This window comes from Polyergus mexicanus, unplaced genomic scaffold, assembly GCF_030449975.1.
Source record: "Polyergus mexicanus isolate NDT 795.1 unplaced genomic scaffold, iyPolMexi1.0 SCAF_1, whole genome shotgun sequence".
NCBI lineage: Eukaryota > Metazoa > Arthropoda > Insecta > Hymenoptera > Formicidae > Polyergus > Polyergus mexicanus.
Window position 1 is genome coordinate 3109836 of NW_027223321.1, and position 23497 is coordinate 3133332.

At 38.9% G+C, this 23497-nt stretch overlaps 2 protein-coding genes across 8 annotated transcripts in view; one reads left to right on the plus strand and one right to left on the minus strand.

The window, feature by feature from the left end:
• The window catches only part of LOC138931869 (uncharacterized), a 49894-nt gene extending 47631 nt beyond the window's left edge, over positions 1 to 2263 (plus strand). For all 4 annotated transcript variants that reach the window (XM_070293084.1, XM_070293104.1, XM_070293074.1 and 1 more), the window contains exon 3: positions 753 to 2263. In XM_070293084.1, the coding sequence (XP_070149185.1) occupies positions 753 to 1099 (347 nt within the window). In that variant the 3' untranslated portion in view covers positions 1100 to 2263. The remainder of the gene's footprint in view (positions 1 to 752) is intronic.
• The window catches only part of Qin (qin), a 135405-nt gene that overhangs the window by 57733 nt on the left and 54175 nt on the right, over positions 1 to 23497 (minus strand). Inside the window, exon 1 of one of the 4 annotated variants that reach the window (XM_070292919.1) lies at positions 7517 to 7558. The exons of the other annotated variants lie outside the window; for them this stretch is intronic. The gene's annotated coding sequence lies outside the window, so the exon portion shown is untranslated. Of the gene's footprint in view, positions 1 to 7516; positions 7559 to 23497 lie in introns of those variants that run through there. 4 annotated transcript variants of the gene reach the window in all.

The window sequence follows — 23497 nt, forward strand, 5'->3', positions numbered from 1 at the left end:
CAGACATCTAAAACTGTTTCATATTTTTGTGAGAAGAAAATCTCATTTCTTTGGAAAAGATCTTTTAATTTTTTTTTAAATATTTTCCTTTATATATATTTTTCTCTCCTTTCTTTCTTCGCTTTCAATATTTTATTTAGACAAAATTATATTCAGAAATAATATTTATAAATTTCTTAGCTTTCGATCAACCTACGATCAATCTACCATAATCTGAATAAAGCTATGCAAAAAACTAAAATCTTTTAATGAGAATCAAATAATTGCGATCGTGAAAGTAACGAAGGATGGAAATGGAAATAGAGAAAAAAAGGGCAAAGAATCGTGGCTGCACACCGCGATTCATTTAACCCCTCCGCTCGTTTAAGTAGTTAATTCGTCCAAATCGGTCGTCGCTTTATACGCGTTTGCGAATTTCACGCAAAGGGAATCCGTGAGCGCTGAAATTACAGCCGGGATAAACCGTGAATTATTTAGGGCCTCGAATATACGATCGAACTGTATCAAGTGGGATGATGAAACACATTCGAATGTTCGAAGATCGCTCCATCCAGACTGTTAAAATATTGTCCATAACTTGAATTCGTCAAGTTTACTTTGATTAAAAAAACAATATTAAAAGAATATATAGAGAGACTAATTAAAGTTTACCGATACAACTTCCTATGTGTTATTACAATCTTTAGAAGATTAATCATTTATATCAATCTTTTTTGACGCGAAGAAACTTACGATATTCATTGCAATTGCAGGTCGACCAGGCACGGATTATCCGGTGCTGGGGAAGGTGCCCTACACGAATTTCTACTGCGACGATCAGTCCTTCCCCGGCTTCTTTGCCGACGTAGAGACGAGATGCCAGGCGTGGCATTATTGCGACATAGACGGCCGACAGGCAACGTTTCTCTGCCCGAACGGCACGCAATTCAGCCAAGCGGTATTCGTCTGTGACTGGTGGTTCAACGTAAGATGCGAGCTCAGCCCAAAGCTCTACGCCATCAACAGTCGACTTTACGGTACGCCCACCGAGAGCCCGACCAGACCTCACCGGCTGATCACGAAGGAGCTTTTGGAGAATATCTTCGTGCGTAGGAAATGAAGAGGGCGAGCAGGCGGCACGCGATACTCGCCTCGAAACAAGAAGAGAAGAAGAGAAGGAACGAGAGAAAGAAGGAGAACGTCGTCGTCGTCGTCGTCCAGCGTTCGAGATGGAAAATACTTTCCATCGCCGTACAGATATAGCGCATAAAGCGCCAGGAGTCTTTAATTCACATAAGATATCCTTTTATATTCTTTAACAAATCGTCGCGGATCGTGTTACTTCAAGATTCTCAGTTCTTTGCAACTCCGAACCAATCATAGTCACTTAACTATTCCATTATACCGATCGACAAACTAGCGTGAGACTTATGCCCGGACTCTATTATCACGACTGCGAAAACACTTTCACAGGAAACGTGAACAGAGACATTCGAGAACATTCGACGAATAATCGGCCGTGAGGAAAACACGTCACTCTGAAGAGCCACTCTGAATCGGAAGATTATCGAAAGAGATAAATCTTTGTCCAATGAATATCAAAGTGATCGGCGAAAACTCTTCGTTCGTGAGAAAAGACGCGGCGCCGAGGAAACGAGAAAGGATGATGCTCGTCGATGCCGAGCACCGCTGTGTCAATAAGAGAGGAACCGGAGATGGACTTCCGCTCGCGTTCACCCTTCCGCATTCGCGTCCCTACGATCCTCGATACGGTTCTTAATCGTTGATGAGATCCCGTCCGAGACTATTGTAGCTCTCCTCTTTCTACCGGCCTCTTTACGGACGGATGTCATCGACGTTTCTCTATCTCGTCAGTAGATAAGAAGCTTCGGAAGTTGATTGTTATAACGGAAGTACGACAGCCATGTGCCATCGACACATTTGCGCGAAAATCAATCAACCATGTGCTCTGCGACCGATCATCAAAATCGAACGCGACTCTCGTCAAGATGACGATGCGTGCTTTAACTGCGTTATATAATATATTTGATAGACCGTCGCGATTTTCCTTGTATTTTCAATAGCGATCTTTTATATGCTAATTATGTTTATTAACCTAAAAATAGATCAATCTCGACAAAGTTTAATTATGCTTTAATTTTACGGATGTCGTAATGTTCGTTGTACTTTCAAAAGTGAGTTTTTATACGCTAAACTATGTCTATAAATATAAGCAAATGTCTTCAAAATATCTTTAATATATTGCTGTAAATTATGCCGATTAAAAACGTACAAAGCATCTAACCGAAAATATTATTATACTTGTTAATATTGTTGTATGAATCGTTGAGCTAGATGATTAAAAACGAATAAAAATTTGATATTTCTTTATATATACTAATTTTCATACACAATTATTCTGATATGATAAAATACAAAAACTACGATTAAAAACCGCGACTACTATTAATATATTTAACGAAAAATTATAATTCACTATTATGACTTATATTATTGTTTCATCCACACAACGATTCACGGCGTAGTGTAATATATAAAGAAAAATGTGTCCAAAAATTATTTAATTCTAATATCGTTTAAAAATATAAAGATTGCATTGTTATGCAAAATATCAAATTTTTGCGACAATATAAATTGTTATCTGTTTCGGACTGCACCGTAAAAAGGAATCGTTGCGCGTGTGCGGCATCGGCGGATGCAAAAGTTGATGCTGCCCGAAATCAATAGCCGATAATACGATTGTACACATTTTGATTGTGATGCCCGAGCGAAGTACGACAACGGCAAAGGCTTGCCGGCAATTAGTAATGGCATGTTGTGCGATATTGTTGCGGCTCGTGTTTCGTAGCGCTCTGAAAAGCGATCGTCACGCGACAAATTCTCGCCAATAAACGAATATATGCACGACAAGCACACAATCGAATCGCGAGCTGCGATTTCTGTTTTTTTCTTTTTTCTTCATTGTACAGAAAAACTGGTAAACATAACTAATAATCATACTCGAGACACCTCCCTCGTCTCGAGCACGCTTGAGTTCGTAGTGGTAATTAGTCGTTGAGATTATGAATGAGTAAGTGTATGCGTATAATTTTAAAGTGTAACGTCATTGTTATTCGTAACATTTGTTGTAAGCGCCTTCTGCAATGGAATGAACACGCGCCTAATATCTTCGCGCCTTGTATATAATAGAGATAAATCATATATATCTATTAAGCCCTTATATACCAATCCTGTTCCGTAACGCTATAAACTCGTTAATGATTTTGTGTAAAAAAAGATAAGTTAATATTTAATCAATAACAAAAAAGATTCAATATTTTTGGCGATGAAATGTACTATTAAAAGAAGTATCTCGATACTTAGGAATAGCTAGCTATCTTCGATTCTCTGTAATCCGACGAGGAATGTAAAATCTTCGTAAAGTCCTGAACGTTATGCAAGAATGCAATTACTGAAATTTTTATTTAATATAAGGAAAGAAGCTTTTACGGAAGGAAGTAATTGGCAAATTAGTTTGAAAACTTTTTGGAACGGTGCATCTTTAATGAAACATGCCAACCTTTGCTAGCCAATTTGCTAATGAGAAACGTTTAACAGAGACAGAGAGACAATTTGAGTAAAATTAAAGATTACTTCTTAAACAAGTAGTAAGATTTAAACAGGAGAGTTGAAGAGTCACGCTTAATTTAACAGAAAAGAGAGAAAATCTTAACTAATTCGTTTCGTTCGTGGTTTATACGTAGTACGATTAAATATGCCTGCTAATTGACAGTAGAGCGTTTTGTCCATTTTTACCTGTAATCGCGGTTTCAAGCATTGTGGTTTGTGGTTAAATCACATTTAACTCGATTTAAGTGTCGCGCCAACCAATCATTCACGTGATAACAATAATAAAAAAGGACATGCGGCGATAGTCTCATTTTGAACGAAATTCAATTCACATACTCACACACGCCTAATCCATTTGCAGTATTTCCAGTTTAAATTTGCGCTATTGAAAGACATGTCCTAAAGGCGAACAAGATGATTTAACATTTTAATAGTCGTGCATATATTTGATGGACAATTTAATTTTGAAGACAAAATCGAAGAAATTATTTCCTTAAAAAAATTCTTATATATGATAAGATATTACGTGTTGAATAAACAATAAACGTGTTTTAATTACTTTTATATATTTTCAAATTTCAAATTTAAATTATATAAGGGAATCGACCAAGGAAAAAAATGCGTAATACTTTTCGATAATCTATCGGGCTAAGAGTATCTATTTGTGTAACTTGAATATTGTTGAAAAAAAATTTCGAACAGTATTCGGTCCGGTGATGGTAGCGAGTGCGGTCATTGCAGCCACAACTGATTCAACCCCCTATACACCGCGAATGGAGAGTTTTATATAAAATATCAGGTATCTATGTTGCGTTAAATGAACCGCAAGTTGCATTTCGCGAAATAATTGGTTTTGTATCAGAATTTTTTTTTCCACAAACTGAGTTAGTGCGGCGCGATAGTACGTTTTGAGGTTTGTCTCTGTGGTTTCTGTTTCAATTTTATTTTATCTCCTCCGCCTCCGCCTCCGCCTCCCTCTTTCCCCCTCCACTGTTAAATTCGCTTCGAATTGCGTGGCTGATATTCCCTGTATATCTATTTTCGAAAACATCAATTAAGCAATCATTAATTATCACGTCACTTGATAGTTTCTAATGTAAATAATATGAATATTTCGGAATATTTTTTAGAACAATTTTTTTTTTAATTTTAATCGCACAAAATATTAATTAAAAATCACTGCTCTATACTTTGGAGAGCTTTCAATACGATTTGTCGTATCTTGCAAATTATGTCTAGATTATCATGTGTGCAATCTTCATCTTGTACGAAATCGTTTATTGAAAACGGCCATAAAGTGAGATCGGTCAGTATTGGGGAACGCTTAGAGTTATTGTCCAGGAAGGTGGATGCGCGGATTGATAAAGCGAGAAGAACGACCGTGCGGTGCTCGCCGAAGGAGTCTAAGAATCCATCAACGAAATCAGATAATCAGGTAGGCTAGCACGAACCACTTTCAGGGATCCAATTTCGCCCCGGGAGTTTTGCCCCTTCTCCCGCCCCTTTTCTTGCATTTTTCTTCCCTCCCTCATTTCGTACAAGTGCACTACGTGTGCGCAATGTCGTTTACCATCCCCGGATTCCAGTCCAATTTTGCGGACGAGCTCGTTTTAGTGGGCCACCATTCGATATGTCTAGAAATGTGCTCTCGACATTGGTTTGACATTTTTTTCTAAACTGTTAGAAAAATAGCATATCGATAGAGCGATACAATGTAAATTCAACATCGCAAACATCCGTCATCAAATGCACGATATTTTTATAGTCGAAAAACGAATAAACAAGGTTTTGGAAAATAAAGCCAAAAATATTTTCGACTGAAAAATAATACGGTCGGATGATATTCGCGAAGATTCACCGCGCCCTTAATTCCGAGACTCTTTTCACGTCACTTTTAAAGCCGGATGCAAATGGACCATAAAAACCGGGCATCCGGGTGCCTCATTTACGAGCGTAGAAAGTTTTTAGATCCGTGCGAAAATCGAGTTGACGATCGCGCAATGAGAGGGCCTGTTTTATCGGTCTGCAAGTTCGAAAGTAATTCTTTTACTTGACAGGAGGACCGAGAGACCGCGTGACTCGCGAGACTAACTTCGCTAAGACGAGAGTGCTCCATTCGTTCCGACTTCCTTATCGATTGCATTCCTCCAATATAATGTCATTTCACAGCTGTTACGTTCGGTGTATCATTTTAGTATCTACTTTACGCCGGGATATGTTATTAACGCAGAAAGTTCGCAAAGACTCAAAGATTAAATAATAATAATAATAATTAAGCGCGATTTTCTTTGCGCAAGAAAAAGAGAAATTTTTCAACAATATTTTCAAGTTTATAGTTTCATGAAGATTATTGAAAATAAATTTGCAATCTCCCGAAGGCTCAATTAATTCTCTACGAATCGGTTCGAGTAAGATGTCGTTGATGCTCAGGCTACCTGGTATATCCGGCTATTTTCGCGCCCGCGTCAGCGAGAGATAGATACGCGGACGAATTATTTTCGTTCGCATAAACAAAGCCACGACTTGAAAGGGGAGTTTAAATTGTTCGCTAGTTTTGCGCGCCCGCGGCATTCCCTCCGTCACTCTCTTTCGTCCTAGTCCAATCCTCCTTCCACCACCTAATTCTCGATGTTTTCTTCTCTTTCCTTCCCTTTATTTCGCTCTCTCTCTCTCTCTCTCTCTCTCTCTCTCTCTCTCTCTCTCTCTTTAACCTCCCTCTCTCTCTCTTGCTGCCGGAAGGGAGAGAGGCGAATGCCCGCGTGTTGTTGCTGCTGCTGCCGCTGTCCATCAGAAAAGATCCCGGGATGCGAGTCTGCGCTTGAAGCCCATTGATTAACCGTTGTCTGCCGCATGCTGCGAGCGAGAGAGGAAGCGGAAGAGTGTTTTCGCGCTCGCGCGATGCGAGAGGAGAGGAGAGAGGCGCGCGCGCGTTTAACGTGCCCACGAGCAACGTTTATGAAAACTTTGTGCATCGGCTGCACTACAACAACGAATAAAATAACGCCCTCGATTATTCCGGGCCAGTCTCTCTCGCTCCGCTCCCCGATCCGCGCGATCCGGCCGCTTAAATTATCAGCGTTTTCCATTTTATATCGCCGATTACTTGCCCCGAAGCCCAATCACCGGCACCGCCGATAAGCAGCGTCAAAGAGCTCCCGTGCTGGTTATAGAGTCAAACGCTACCCTAGCGTCTACCTAGTGTCCAGCCCGTGTTATTAATGGAGCGTTCGTTTTCCAGTTGGTTGTTCTTTATATATTCCTACCGCGGCAAGATAAAATGTTGATCTTACACTTTGATGAGTTAGACAAGCACGTAGGGGTCGCGAATTATAATGCAGAAAAGCAAAATCGATACTGTTAAAAAAATATTTAAGAAAAAAACAACGGGTAATTTTATCCAAAAACACCCAATGTCAAAAAATATAAAATATTATCCAAAATCTCCTGCAATTTTTATACGTTTCTATACGTACATATATACTCTGTATGTATATACGGGGACGTATCATTGTGTGTGTGTACGTATAAATACATTTCAGATTCGACGCAGCGAATGAATATTTTCGCGGAAAAACAGCGTGGATTTTCAGGCTTTTCTACGATGAGAGAATATTTCGAATATATACGATATTTACGTCGACTGCAACAATGTTCTCTTTTATCACAAAGGATTAAACCGACAATTGTTCAATCGTATATGTTATGTACAACGCGATACGACATGATGTTAACACGCCAGGCTTAGAAGGATTACAGGCAAATGATGCCGTAGTGATCGATTGGCACGTAGTCCCATCCATATATATCAGAACAATTTTCCCGTTGCATTTCCAACGCGATAACGCGAATAATAAATTGAAGAACATGTACGGGCAATAGGAAAATTATAATTATATAAATCACTCACCGAATAAAGACAGACAGTGATTAAATTAGATTATCGTCTTACCTGAAACAGAAAGTATAATGTCAGCACTCGGAGAACAAGATATATTTTATTTAGAAAAACCATATCGATTAATTAGATACTACAAACATTTCCTCTATAAACAATTACGTAGAAGGATCAGAGAAGTCGGATTAGTTTAAGAATTTAACAAGTAACGAATGTCGCAATATAATTGTGATGCGAGCAAATGCATGAAATGCGATAAGAGATACAAATTGAAACAAGTTCCGCAAATTCTCGAAGTGGCCGAAAATATTCTCGCGCGTTTTAAGTAGAAACATCGATGATCATCGACCTGATTTCACGCACAGAAACGAACGAGCGGAAATACAGAGACGCGGAACCGCCAGAATAGCTTCTAGGATCAAGCGGGGTGGAAAAAAAAAAAAAAAAAAAAGTACGCACCCTCCGCGATTTTTGTTCTCGTTCCCCTCTATCTGTCCGCTCCGTTCCTTTCTCCCCATTTCGTCCGGTTTTTTAATTCGTGCGATATTTCCTGGTCGTTCGCATGTTAATTTTCGACGACCAATGACGCGGCAAGCCCGCGGGGCACAGACGTCGATGATATTTCGCGATGTTTCGAGAGCGGGTCGAGAACAAAATTCCCGATCGCCGGACGCGCAACCAATTCCACCCCCGCTCTTCGCTTGCCGCACCCTTCTCTCCCTCCCCCCCCTCTCTCTCTCTCTTTTCTCTTCGATATCGATATGAGCGAACATTGTACCTTATCACGGTGATGCATTACCGAATAGTGTATAATATGCGCAAAGAATGCTGGCGAGAAAAATGGATGCGGTAAAATGGATGAGATTAATAAAAGGAACGCATGGAAACAATTGTGGATAGATTTTTCAAACATTTTATGACATTTTCGCGAAAAGTAAATATTAATACTGATGCAAATTACGCTCTCCCGCATGCTACGAAATAAACAATTTCGCAAATATAATCATTGCGTGTGCAATAGTTTATGCAACCGAGGATGATGATATTGGGTCAAACCAAATGCAAATTTAATTTTGTACGTTTGATTGTTTAATTACTCATGCAGATTTGCATGCTGGTCCTCGTTAATTAAATAATTAATTAAATATCTATTGAATATTTCTCCCATCTCGCTTATATAGTAGAATCAAAACGTGCGTGCCAGAGTTGCTTCTTATAGTCTAATTATTTTTCTGTATATAATTATACATATCATTTTCCCCTTCGTTATATAAATATTGATGGAATTTGATTGTTTCATCGACAATTAAAAAAAAAAAAAAAACCACACAATTTCCCTAATTAAATAATGACTGACGTTTAATCGCGAGACGACATTCGGGTGAGTATACAATATTAAATGGAATTTTAACATTTCTATTATTTATTAAATACATTCGATTAAAATATAGACTGAGATTTTTATGGAATAACGATCTTAGTCTATGTTTCAGAGTTGAATGTACCATACAATATATTCTCATCCAGAGGCATTAAACAATTGTCTCTGATATGTAATAGTACGATAGAATAATTTCTATTGAATATCTGCGAATATAAGGATTAAAGAATTTAAAAAGTATTGTATTATATAATATTTAAATAATACAATGCTGCAATTAAAAATCAATAACGTTAAATACACGTTGATAAAATTATCGTAGATTTTTTAGAACTAAAGCGACGCTGTATGTTTAACGAGTTCCTTATAAAAAGATTTAAAATCTTTTATAATGAAGAATTGAATCGTTTTAATTTTAATTGACGATTATATTGTATAAAGAAGAGAGCCAAGTGGCAAAATAAACTAGTGTTGGAGATTTCGATGCCCGAATACAATAGGCAGTGGAACTTTGGCGCCAGGCATTGGAGTCGCTCGTTTCTTATAACTTACATAGATTTTTTTTTTTTTTATGATAGACTCATTGAAATCTGAGCTATTTATAATTCATATCATTGAAGATATAATAAAAAATGCGATTCAAAATTTACAAAGATGGCATCTTCTATAATTCAAAATTTTTTGTAATAAAAAAATAAACTATCTTTAAATATGATAAATGTATAAATTTTAATTTTTTCTATTAAAAAAATATTCTCTAAAATATTAGATGGAAAATATGTCTTTTTTTAGGGAAATTTTAATTACAATATTATTATTATTATTATTTATTATTAATTTATATTTTATATATAATTTACTATTATTAATTTTCTACCGTTTGGTATGGCCTATATTTTTTAATAGTTTTGTATAACAAACGTAGATTTATACAATAGAAATATCTATTGACGTGCGTTGGTTGTCAAATACATTGTCAAACAAATATCTATTTCAAAGAATCATGCTTGAGCGTGTTATAAATAATCCGTGCAGCTAAAAATCACTATGGTTTATGATTAATCCGGCAGTATTTTTTCTCAATGATATATTGCGCTCCGGTAGTGTATACAATGCGGCTGCATCGAACTGCAACCTCACGAAAATACCCGCGCGCTTGATTATTCACAGTTATTTCAATGGGTTTTAGCTTTCGATTTGCCTTTCGAAATTTCATTTTTTACGCGTCGCTGTCCGTCCATCGTTCTTGCACTTTCACGGAAAATTTATGGTAACAATACGTCGCAAAAGAACGCAATTTAATTTTTAACGAATGATAAATATAATAAAATAGATTTTATTGCATATACATATATTCCATAAGCTTTCAAGTATATTTTAAGAATCTTTTCTCGGATTAGTTTACCCCTTAGTAAAAAAAGCATTATTTTACACGAATGTACATATAACATTAAAAATGCTTAATTCTGAATTCGTTAATTTCACTTTCATTACAAGCTTTGGAAATTTTTGAAATCTTATAAATAAATACTTTGGAGACATATATTTTCAAAGGACGGAGCAATATGTGATTTCGAGAGTAAGGAAAAAAATTCCATCACATTTGCAATTCGAATATAATTTGATAACTGAAGCGGAACGACGATCTGACGAAAGGAAAAAAGCGAATCGTAAGACCTTGAGAAAGTGTTTAAACGAAAGAACCACTGTTCACCTGTGCCTGGTCATCGAATTCTCGCGAGACGGAAAGAGAAAGCCCGTCAGACAAGATTGGTCGATATACAACAACGTCGAGTTGCTTTCTTTATAACATAAATCCGATATATCCGAATATACCATAAAGAGAGTGAGAAGTGATACAAAGATACACGACTACGTAAACCAATGACAACGGTGAAAGTGAGTAAAAGTACGAATAAGTCGTTATTATGTTCTTTCAAATATAAACAAAACAAAAAAATAAATAAACATATGAAAACGCTTTATTTTAAGATGAGAAATAATGCTTGTCGTGTCGTGGCGCTTTTGCTAATCTAGGTTGAGATAAAAATGTAAGAATCGTTAATAGCGAATGCAGAAAATAACGAATAAATATCGAAAAAGATGGTACGGGAGGAGGTGGTGAGAGGAAACGCGAGCGCGAAAAGAGACGGAGAGACAAGAGAAATGACGGAGCTGTTGTCGGCTGGTGTTGCCGTTGCTGCTCTACCGGCTTAATCGCATTCAAACGCCTGTGAGCGTTTCCCGCTCCCCGGTGGAAACACGTGTTCCTCCGATTTCGTATCCGATGTTACCCCGCCGTTCCGCATTCTCCGTGTGTGCGTGTACGCTTCGCGGAAACAAATCGGATGCATCTCTCGTTTGCAATGCGCCCGTTTGTACCGTGCATAACCGGGCTGCGCTCTACCAGAGAGGAGAGAAAGAGACGGGAAGATCCCTGTTCTGGACCGTTGGATATCTACTTGCTTGTTTACTAAAGAGTATCCAATCGTGGGCAACCGCACCCCGCGTTCGCGCTCTCGCTACCCTCATACTCCAAACACCCTCGCGCTACGTTTTTCACCATCGTCTTTTTTCTCCCTTTCCTTTCCGCGGACTTTTTCTTTCACCGCAAGCGCAGCACGTTGAAAAATAAAAATCGCTACAAATTCGCCAATATCGCGATTATTACGCTACCCACGTCGCGTTTATCCGCTATTACACAGCCCCAGTGGTCGTTGTTATTTCCAGTGTTACCTAATACGCAATTATCTAACCGGAAATAAGCGCAGCGAATGATATAATAATCAATTCTAAGCGGCGCACTCTGATAAATAACTTGGCTCTTTGTGCGATAAACGCGTTAGATTTAATATAGGATTTCTCTATAAATAGATTACGTGGTAAACAGAGATTCGTGAAACTCAATAACCGTAAGATCCATCAAGCGTAATTATAACAAAAATAACGTTAAATTATCTCTCTCGAAAATATGTATATAGAAAATAGCGTGGGGACATGCGAAATATAATATTATGACATAAAGAATCTTCCGATCGACGAAGTTTCCTAGTTGGGGTTACACATTAGCAAATTAATTTATACACGGAAACGCACTCGTAATCGAGGGGGATTACCTGCGAGTCGAGGCGATAACGACTTCGTCAACCGACCAATCAGTTAAGAGAGCGCATTCGTGTTAAAATCTGCATAACTAAGATCCCATGCGAATAAACACCCCCTTGTGCAACGCAGACGAGAGTTTCCTAACCCACGTGATCTAAGTGCAGGTCCTTGGAGTCTCTACATTTACTTGAATATTCCAGAACTTTCTGGCCAAGAAGGTAGAGAGATACGAAAGTCTCTCTGTATCGCCGCCGGGTTTAATACCGCTCTGAGTATTTGCGCGAAGAAGGAAAGAAATTTAAGATAAAGTTCCAAAAACGCTAAGTACAGTCTATACAGAGTTAACGATATATATGACCAATTCTTAAATATCAAAATTTTTAAATGTCAAATACTTGATTGTGCATGACTTTCAATTATCCAGCATCGCGATCTAAGAATCACTATCTTACAAATGCATTTATTACGGTGTAAATAATTTTCCGCGTCTCGAGTCCATGTATATAATATTGTACATCACTTCTCTTTCATTCACGCACATAAAGTCGTTTATTAACTAAAAGTAAAATATGCTTTGTTTCTCGATTCTCTTATATAGTACATATCTCGTTTTTTTTTTTTTTACAAGTTTTTGGTGTTTTATTATATTTTTCCGTTTCAAACCACATCCGTTTTCCTGTCGCTCTCTTTCACGCCTCGTGACTAGATTACATTTTCTTTCCCATCCGATTGACGCACTTTTCACGAGTGCATTCGGTGCGAAACATCGATAGCACGAGCAGATTGCAACGATATATCGAACAGATGCAGCGACAACCGTGCGTTTTTCCCCTCGCGGCGGATAGTTATTATTTCGTTACATTGCACGCGCGATGCACGCAGCAAAGGATTATTTTATCGCGCACTTCCGCTCCACTGCACTTGTCTGTGACCGAATATAAGCGTGTAATATTAATTTTTTTAGAGGACAATTTTAATTATACGCTCGCGCGATCAAAAAAGAAAATAATGCAGCTCTAATTTCGATGCTCTATTTCGTTTAAAAAATGGATAAATTAAAAGAATTGACGAGAATTCGATGAGACCGAGGATTCCTAATTTTCCAAATCCGGTATTAAATCAAAAACGTTTAAATTCTTCGTATTGTGTTTCTTTGTTTTAAAAACATATATCCGTATTTTACTACGTATCTTAAAAAATATCTTTTAAAATAATTTATAAATTATAGTTGGTTTTTTTTATAGCTAACATATTCTCTCTAATCTTAAAAATTATATAGAAGCTCATGATTTTTTATACGGCAAAAATTCCTATAAAAATTCCATTTAACCCATCTTCTACAGAACGCGATGACGTTATCGATTTCAGCGGCGGCGTTCCTTGACATGAATCTGATAATTTTTATTATACTTGTATCTTCCTTGTCTATCAATCTGCTTTCGAATTATTTGTAATTTTAACGATCAGCATTCGAATATCTCATCGAACAAGAGTGGCCAGGGGATGCTTCGCGTTCGACACTCTTGGCAATTGCAAACACACTCGCACTCGAGTCGGCCAAGGTATCGTGTTTTAAACATGTAAAAAAAGATAGTTTTTCCAGAAGCGAGTGCACAGAGTCATAAATCTAATGCAGAGTATTCCCCCTTTCCCTGGTCCCTCTTCCTCTTTTTTTCATATTATATGCCTTCATCACATTGCAAACACTCTCAGCCGCGTGTCGATGAAAAACATAAATCCATATTTAGCCAGATTACACGCGCGGCTCTCGTTTATATATTTGCGACTCTCGGAAAGTTATAATTTCTGCGTGTTTTATCTTGTGTCTCCTCTTTTTCCATTTTCATTTCTACGATTCGTAACGTATTTATGCGCGAGTAGAGAACAAACGATAAAAAAAGTGGATCGTGTTTTAACAAAAAATGAATAAACGCGTTTTATTTGTAACAAAATCCTTCTGTATAAAGAGTCTTATTATTTTTCGATCCAATAACATTGCTTGCTTTATTTCGCTTCGTAAATTTAATATTAACAAATTCCTGATAAGACTGTAGATCCTCGAATTTATCGAATAGTCGCTTATTGAACGATTCAATATTTATTTGAGACACGGCATTTTTGCAATATTTGTACAATTTTTATCGTCTCTGGAGAGAATGTGTTACCTGATAAAATTCCACACACCGAATACACGTACCGTATGATTTTCAAAACATACCTATTGTTGTCGTTTTTGATTACATCAGTCTTATTTAGTCTTCAATTTAGCAGGCATTTTTCCCCAGTCCTGTATTTCACAATTTCTATTTTGCATGCGCATCGCGCGTACTGCAGTCCAATTTCGAAAACAACATATATTTTGCGCTGCATGTATTATTTTTTATCAGATGAATAAAACTGGTCGTAATATCGTATAAAAAATGCTCTTTTTCGCGTAATACATTTGTAGAGAAAATATTAAACGACAAGCAAAAGCACACAATTTTGCTCGGTTATTTTTCATTAAATATGAAAACACTCCAAAAAGAATTCTATCAATTATTTTTTATCTGAATTGATATTATAATTGACATGTAATTATTGTGTCCGACACAATTTAATCGAAAACACGCGGCCGTGTATTTCATGGAAAAATTTGAAACAGGGAGCGCGCTAAGTTAATCGGTCTCACAACTATGCGCATCGATCAATTACGGCGAAATACAAGTTTAAAAATTACAGTAACGGTGATGGAGAATTGTGCAACGAAGCGTTTCACTGTTGCCGCACACGCATATGTTTCTCTCGCGCGTATACGTGTCCATTTTCAATTGCACGAATGGCGTGTTGAATAATATGATAACGAACGATCGTCGTCAGCGTTCGCGAGAAAGTATGACGAAATTAAAAAGGAGACACAATAAGCGTGACGCGCTACATCACATCACGCATTGCCATATAAACTTCCTTTAGAAGGAGAACGTGATACACAGGAGACATAGAGATCATTCTTATTTGCATTCTATGTTACATTATAATATACTCTTGAATTTGAAATGACAGAGTGTTATAGGAATTTTTCTATCTAAAATAAAAAATAAAAAAAAATACGAATTTGTTTTTTAGTACGAATGTGTAAATTCTAATCGTATGCACGTTCAATATAAAATTTGTATTATCCAAAATTTTATAGATTCATTATTTCAATTCTAATATATATTCTTATAGTTTATTGCAGAACGTCAGGAAATAGTGTGCAAATATAAGTACAAGTATATCGTGCATGCGAGCGCGGCTTTTATCTTACTGTGAGTCGAGAGGCTGATTCCGCGGGTACGTTCTAGAGTATATTTAATTGGAGGCTATTTGTCGCTAGTTTGTCGCTATTGCGTGCGAAGTGGCGCGAGATAATCGAAGGGTGACGGACACGGCTAATTAAAGAACGCGAGTTAAGATTGCGAGATACCCAAGGATTTGGCTATATGACGCCTGAGCGCCGTGGAAGTCGATTATCATCAAACAAATGCGGAATTTGTAAATAAGATCCAATGCCCCCTTCCTCTTACCCTCGGCCGAACTTATTCGAACGTATCCGACCTGAGCGAACTCGTAGCTCAACCTTTATCCTCTTTTCGCGGTGGGGTCAACGACATTATCAAGGGGTTACGGCTCATCATTCCGGATTTGAGAAAATGAGATTTCAGAAACATTGAACCACGTAGTTGGCCCGCGAATTTCAATTTCCCCAGATTATTTCCCCACCTTTTTTTTTTTTTTTTTTTACCACGGATTAGTTTTCAGTTTGCGCTCCTAGTCGGAATGACTTTTCTACGTCTCTCATACTTTTACATTTGCCATGAAAAAGTTTGCGTATCAAGCATCGTTCTGCTTTCTCGAATCTTAAATTACATATTTTCGCGAACTCTTCCGAATCAGAGAAAGAATTGCGAAAAATTCGCGCGCCAGAAAATCTCAGAAATAGAAAATAGGAATTATATGCGATTCTTTGTAGAACACGCAGTAGTCTGACTAAAAACGGCAGTAACTACTGACGGCATTCCGTCGCCCCGGGACGATGGAGCTCGCCTGCCTATACGCGGAAAAATCATAGCCTCGAGGAGAATTCTTACGTGTGCGTTCTCGGTTCCTTTGTCGCTGAATAAACGCCCGTGTATCCGCCAAGTGTATCGCGGAAATTCCTTTTCTCCCGACGGAATAAGAAGAACAGGTTACCTAAGCAACCGAATGCACCGATTGCGCCAGTGAATCGCTATCGTCGTGTTTCGCGTCGTGCAAACAGATATCCCAAATGCAAACGCGCGCCTCTGTTCTCCGCCGTGATTGCTGTAAATGGCTTGTTGTCTCGGGAGGGACGGAGAAACGAGCGAGGGAAAGGAGAAGGATAAATTGCGGGGGCGTTACAGGCTCGGTGTCGGGAAGACAACAGCCAAGAAGTTAGCCGACTGTCTCGGGTCATACGGTACTGTATTGTACAATATAAGGGCGACAGATTAATTAGAGACACCACTCGGGGCGGTGAGAGGAATTTCCGAGAAGATTTCGGTCGAAATGGGGATGTTCTCTCTCTTTATCTCTCGTTCCCTCGCTCTCCACCGTGCCCGTCTAATGTAATCTTAATGCAAATAAATACTCTCGCGGAAACTGCGAGCAAGACGCGTTTAACACGTAACGCGAACAAATGCTGCTTGGTAAGCTGCGGTTAAACCGTAGTTCGGGCAAAAGGACGACGTGAGAGAATGTTACGAATGCATCATTTCTGTCTATCCAGAGCGATCCTTCGTAATCCTCTCGAGAACTTACATAGATGTTTGAGAGAAGCGTCGTTTGCGTTTACCAATTTATTTTTGAGAGACAAGACGGGGGGTTGCGTCGGTTACGATTCATGATTTTGTAGTGCGCAGATTAAAAGTGAAGAGAATAATTAAAAGGTCGAAAAAAGGAAGTTTGTATTATAAATCTTCGATTCCTTGGATACATAAAGTTTCGCGCTTTGACATTTAATTGATATTTAAAGCCGGCAGCATTCGAAGACTACATATTTAGTTCCTCGTTTATTCAATTAATGGTAGAATAATAATTCACAGCTAAAGATAGGCTGCTCAGTTCACGAGATCTCGCAACGTGCGGCTGTGGAATAATCGCGAGACGCTTAATAGACGCTAATCAGCGGTAAAATAATCAACAATCGTGGCCGGCTGAGATATCGGAAGAGGACATTAATTTTAACGAGGAGAAACATTTACGAAATGCACTCGCGTGTCGTAATGAGACGCTTATTATGACGTCGGCGAGCGGCAGCATGCTTTACTCAGGGACCGAAGAGCAGCTTCAACGCGCTTATTTATTTTTCCCCTGCCGGGATAACATCTAATGGAGAGCGTTAATAATTACCGCGAGTTTCTAAAGCGGATTCATCTTTCGGTGAGCGATTTGGCGTATGGAAGAGAAACAGACAGGGAAGGGGAGCGATCGAATGCTCGAAATATTCAAGCGGAATATCTGCGCCGATACCAGAAGCGTTGGTCGGTGTACCCACGCTAAACTATTCCAAAAATCCCGAAATACGAGAAAATAATTCGTTGCTCGTCCAGGCAACAGGTTTTTTGATTTTAAATAATTTATTTCACCTACGCCATCGGTGTATTAACGCGAGCCGGACATTTTAATCCGCTCGAGGCTATTTTAATGAAAATTTTCGACCGCGCGCACGATGAAAAGAAAGTTGTAGAAATGCGGCAAATTGCGCGACATTGTACGAATCGATATTTTTTTAACACGTGACGCATATAAATGTCAATGGATTAATGTAAATAATATTACGTGTTTTCTTCTTTTTTTTATTAATTATATCCGAACGAGCGAAATTAAAAAGGGCTTTATTTTCGTAACTCCGGATGTGAGAATCAATGAATCGTGTCCGCAATGAGGCCACCGTTATCGCCCACGTTCGTCCAGATCCGCTGTTTATCGTACATTTAACGGATAAACAATGAATTGAAGCAAATGCGTGTGTACGGGATAGGAGAAGTGCGGAGAGAGATAGGAGGGTGACGACGAGGTATTTCGCGTCGGGGATCGCTAAATAAAGAGCGAATCTGCGAGAGCAAGGGAGAGACAGAGAGACGCCGGCCGCGCATGGTATCGCCACGTCGCGAGATCGTGCTGTACAGCAAGTCCTATGCATGTTTAATCAGTCAAAATTATGGCTTGTCATGTAGCAGTTTTAACGGATCATCCGTTGCTACGTGATCGTCCGTTTTTCGCTTTTTCAGATATGCGAGCAGACATACGCGCTGCGTAAATATTGCCCGCGCGCGCCACTTTTCGTCGAAAAAAATTATAATTGTTTTTTCTTCCTTTTCGTTTTTTGCAAAAAATGCGGCTCGCAAAAAGAAGAAAAGAAATATCGCGGGATCCTCTCTAATTCTCGAACTTTACTATAAAAATACTGAAATTTCAGAGTCTCGAGGTAAATCTTCAGGTTTTTCGAGTCTACGAAAACTATCAACGCTTCCTGAAGCGGTACTTTCAGGAGTTTCATCGAGCACTACATTAAAGCGGCCACAAGAAGATTAAGATACTCGAGAGCCCCGCGAGAATATAAGTCAGATATGAATAATTTATCTCTATATTTATAGTAACGTAAATATATATATATATAGCGCATGGAAAGACGGTCGTCTCCAGCATCGACTATCAGTTGCTTATATTATACCCTTTTTGCTCATGGAACATGATAGTCCTCCGTTGGTAGTTGGAAAAAGGCGACCCATCCCTCTACCCTCGCGAAATGACAATGTGTTTCCTCTCGTACTTAATTTCGTGGTCAAACGCGCGCAAAACTAGGACGGATAGACGACCGCGTGGGTATTTTCGTAACCCGCGTCCGGCTCGCTCGCTCCATTTCAGACCGGCTCTCTCGGCAGACTCTCTCCCTCTGTCGGGTCTCTTTTAATTTCCATTTTTAATTAATAAATCCAGAGGAACGGACCGTTTACCCTTCCCCGGTTTCTTTCGCCGTTGGCCTTTTTCCCGCTCGCTCGTTCCCCGAGTTCCGGCCGCTATAAAAACGGGAGTATCGCGCGTCAGGCGGCTTCGAAAACATACTGCTTTCGTATCGGCGTCCGTATCATTTTATCAGAAATGGAAAAAAAAACGAAAACACATGGTGGATAGCGCATGCGGAGCCGATAAAACATGATTTTTTCCGCGTGATGTCTCTGGTAAACGCGCCAGAAACTACCGGATTTTCGATGGATTTTTCTTTTTCTCTCTTTTTGTTTTTCAGAATTCGCATAAAATCCACCGGGATGCCGGCTTAAAACACTACATTTCTCGTAAAAATAGAGCGTACGCGCGGATCGTTTCGGAACGTGAAACATTTCGAGAAATTGATTACTCGAGCAAAATTTGAATATTTCTTTAGATCTCAGCGCATTTGAATGAATCGACAGTATAATATAGTATGTCCCATTCTAATAATAGTCTATTCAAAATTATATACTATTGAGATGATGCAGAAAAAGAAAGAAAGGAGAAAAAGTGATTAAGCTATCATCCTGGCTGCTGATGAAGCCATACATAATGGGTATAGTACATCGAGCGAGAGTTGCAAGAGAGTTTTGAGTTACGCGCAAACTTTAAACCTTGCCAATAAAATATCCATGAGACATTCGAGCAACCGCAGCTTCCACTTCATCGGAATCTTTCTTAAGAATATTAATATGTAACGCTAAAATGCATAGTAAAGATAATCTCGATATCTTTATGTCACGACGCTTTGCCAGAGAAATTTCAAAAGCATAAATTTTTAGCTTAGTTTAACTTGCTTCGACAATTAATCGAGAAATAACATATACTCTGAGCACTTCCTCGACAAATAGCTTATATAACTAATATCGATAGTCAATGTTTGCTTGTAATAAACAGAAATGATTCGATAGTTAGATAAACATCCGGTGGAACGTGTGTGAAAATGTGTCGGTGTCGTTTTTTCGCGAAGCGATTCTGATTCGCTATAATTTACGAGGTTAACTACGGAAGGTGTAAGCCGATGGGTGGCAACTAGTGACACGCGCGACGAAAGAGAGATAGAAAGACAGAGAGAAATGTGCATTTCTGCGTGCCGGCGCCACGCGTTCTCCGATCGTTCGCACGCGATATAAATTTATCGCAGCTAGACTAGCCAAGATCATTCATTATTTAGGAATAAGTTAATTAAGACAACAATTAATTACACTTTTGCATTTTTAGGCTCGAAAAATCAACGCGTCGACCTAACGCTCTTATGTCAGCGCGTTATTCCGAGCACGAGCTCGTCTTTCTCCAGCAGGAGGGGAGAGGAAAAGATGCGAGGGGGAATACAGGTTCCTCGATACCTGCAATCCCTCGCGCTCCGGTGTCAAGGAAAAAGTTCCGCCGTGTCATCGAATAACTCTCGGCGAGTGACAAGTTAAAGAAGAGACGCGTGCGCTCCGATGGCGCGTTGAAGAAAATGTTAAAACTTTTAATTGGCACGTGAAGTGCGCGTGACGCCTGCCGATAAGCATACGTTACGCTCGCGAAGAATAAAAAGGATGCGGCACGATTTTCATCATCCGTCACACCAAGGCGAACGAATAGATCCTCGCACGCGAATGATTGAACACGCGCCAGAGTCGAATCACGGGAAAAAAAAAAGGGGGGGGGGGGTACGAGACGCGCGTAATAACGGAGCGTACACGGCAGACGATGCACGCACGCACGCACACACGCAACTTCATTTAATGTTCACTTTCGTCCAGGCTCAATGAAAGTCATCGTCCGATGAATATGCAAGCGGCTGCTGTTGAGACGATGCAACGAAAACATGATCGGTCGCGTATACGCATCCGAATATTTTTGCGGTAATAAAAGTAAGATGCGAAAAGATACGTCGGTGGAAACAAGTTCGTGTTGTCGGACACGAAGAAAAATGCGAACGCATACCTAGGTGTTTCAAGTTGCATCCACAGTCCGGACTAACTAAATCCGATTTAGCAATGCACCGTTGCTCTCTAAAGTAGAAAATTGCGCTTCGCGAGAGGAATTTTAGAGATGTTATATAATTAATTCTAGAAAAAATTTAAAGAATATAATTTTTCGATCCTTGATGATTTTGAAAAAAATTTTGAGGATCGAGAGACTCGAGAACGCCTAAGGAAGTATGAGAATTAGAAGGAATCGGGAGATTTTGGATCGCGTCCAAAAGTGAGAGGCGGAAGGAGTGATGATATACTTATTCGTAGTTACATTCACATCGACACGCGGAGCTCGCGGAGATCGGACAGCCCGTACCGTGGCGATTAAATTAGGTCCCGGAGTTGCTGCGAGTGGCGTGTTCCTTAAGGCTGTTGTCTACCATCTTCCTTGAGAGCCAAACTTCGTTCGACCGCAGCGATGAAGTACCGTTGATTAGACGTATACGTCAAGGAGAGTATAGTGAATGAGTAAATTTCAAATAATATACGCAACTATATATATATATTGCAACATGGATATAAACGAATACGACGCATCATCCATCGATAAATAAAATCTTTATAAGCGTCATTCATTTCACGCGTACAACAGTTTCATGTTATGGTATATAATTCGTTTTGTTATCGATAAATGTCTAGTTTCTATTTCTTTTTAAATTTTCCCGATTCTCTTCTAGAATTCCCTTGATCTTCCTCAGTTTTATTAATTTATCAAAATAGCCGATTTAATTCTACTAAAAATAATTTCTTGCAATATTCCGGTTTCCATAAGTGCGAGAGCAAAGTTCGAGTTCTCTTTTATCAAGTCTGAGATGGACTTTTTCACTTAGCTTAGATACGTGCCAACCGCCTGTAAGCGAATCAACGAGATCGAGCAACCGAGGAATCGGATTTATTCGCGAGATCGTCTCACGGCTGCGGCGACGGTTTTCACAGAGGCGCATAAGCGAGAGGACTCTCGAAGAATGGTCGGTGTTGCTGACAGCCCGCCGGCAATTTAGTCGATCAAACTTCTCACCGCAGGGTTGTCGAAGGTATAGAGGATAGAAATGAGGGGCGAGAGTGTGTGGGTGAGCGCCACGGTAATACCTTACGAGAAACCTACGCTCCGGCCAAGTTCCTTTCCCACGAGCTATATGCGCGCTCATCGTGTTCCGTTTGCGCGAGAGTCTGGCGGCATGCGGCTACAAATTAATTAAGGTCGCGGCGACGACGCCCGGGTAACATGCTTCATTTGAACCGGTCTTTTTATCCGAAATGTGACGAAACATGACTTTCTAAAAAGCTCGACAATTACGATCGTTATCGGATTTATCATATCTTGATCATTTTTTTATTCTAACTTTCTTAAATCGAATCAGTAAAAATGTGCCATTGATCACAAATTATTAAGTATCTCAATAATCTTAATAATGAAAACATTTCACCTCTCCGTTTTACGTTCCATTTTATATAATTATGACAGTAAGATCGCACTGAAGAATCAATAATTTTAAAATATCACTAATTAAAATAGCTTCTAACTGATTATTTCAATAAAAATCTCACTGATAATACATTGATCCGATGTAAGAAAAAAATTTATAAAAACGAATCGTCGTTCTTTACTCAACAATATTCTCACAAGACTTTTTTTATGCTATAATTCGAGACTTATTTAATGATATATACTTTTATTAATAAATTTGTTTATAATTTTAATAAAAGTTAGTTTATAAATTGCTGTCAATTTTTTGATATTCGAAAGTATGCCTGAAAAAATCTTATAGAACGTTGTATTAAGCTATCAATATCAACTGTCAACAATATTATATATCCGAGCTCATTTCGTCGCGCGACTCGCCGACCTTCCGCAATTTTACGACGGCGATTAAGATACGTCGTCGATAGATTTCTAATAATTACGAGCGTACGACGGCCGACTACTGCATTATTCATTCTTTTTCGTCCCGCTTTAGAAGGTACGGCCGTTTATTCCTCGGCGCAATATTTCCTTTTCCGGCCTTCGATCATCTCCCACCTCGCGAACGCCTGCTTACTTCATTTTATGCTTTCTCTATGTTGTGCATTATTACGAAAACTATACCTTACGTCGCAATAAATTTAGCCTCGATTAACCAAACTGTATTTGCTCCCATTCTCGCACCTTCCCCATAACTCCGCGCCTAATTCACTTTACAGAGTTCTTTCATTTCCGTTGCCATATATATAAGCTCGAATCCGACGACTAATAAAGTTTCAAAAATGAAAAAAAGCTTTTGACATTTCTTTATCTTTAAATCGCTCACCTCAATTTATATTTTACAATCAATTTTTTTCATCCTACATTTTAATTTTATATCTCGCAATCAATTTAATTAGTATTAATTATGTATGCGACATCATTCCTCGGCGTTCACACTTTTCCTTTTTACGCATCTTTTACATCGCTTTTAGAAGGCCCGTTCTCTGCCCTAAAGCGAGAATAAACACTCCACTATCCCTCCCCCTTTTCGCATTCGTGCAGCA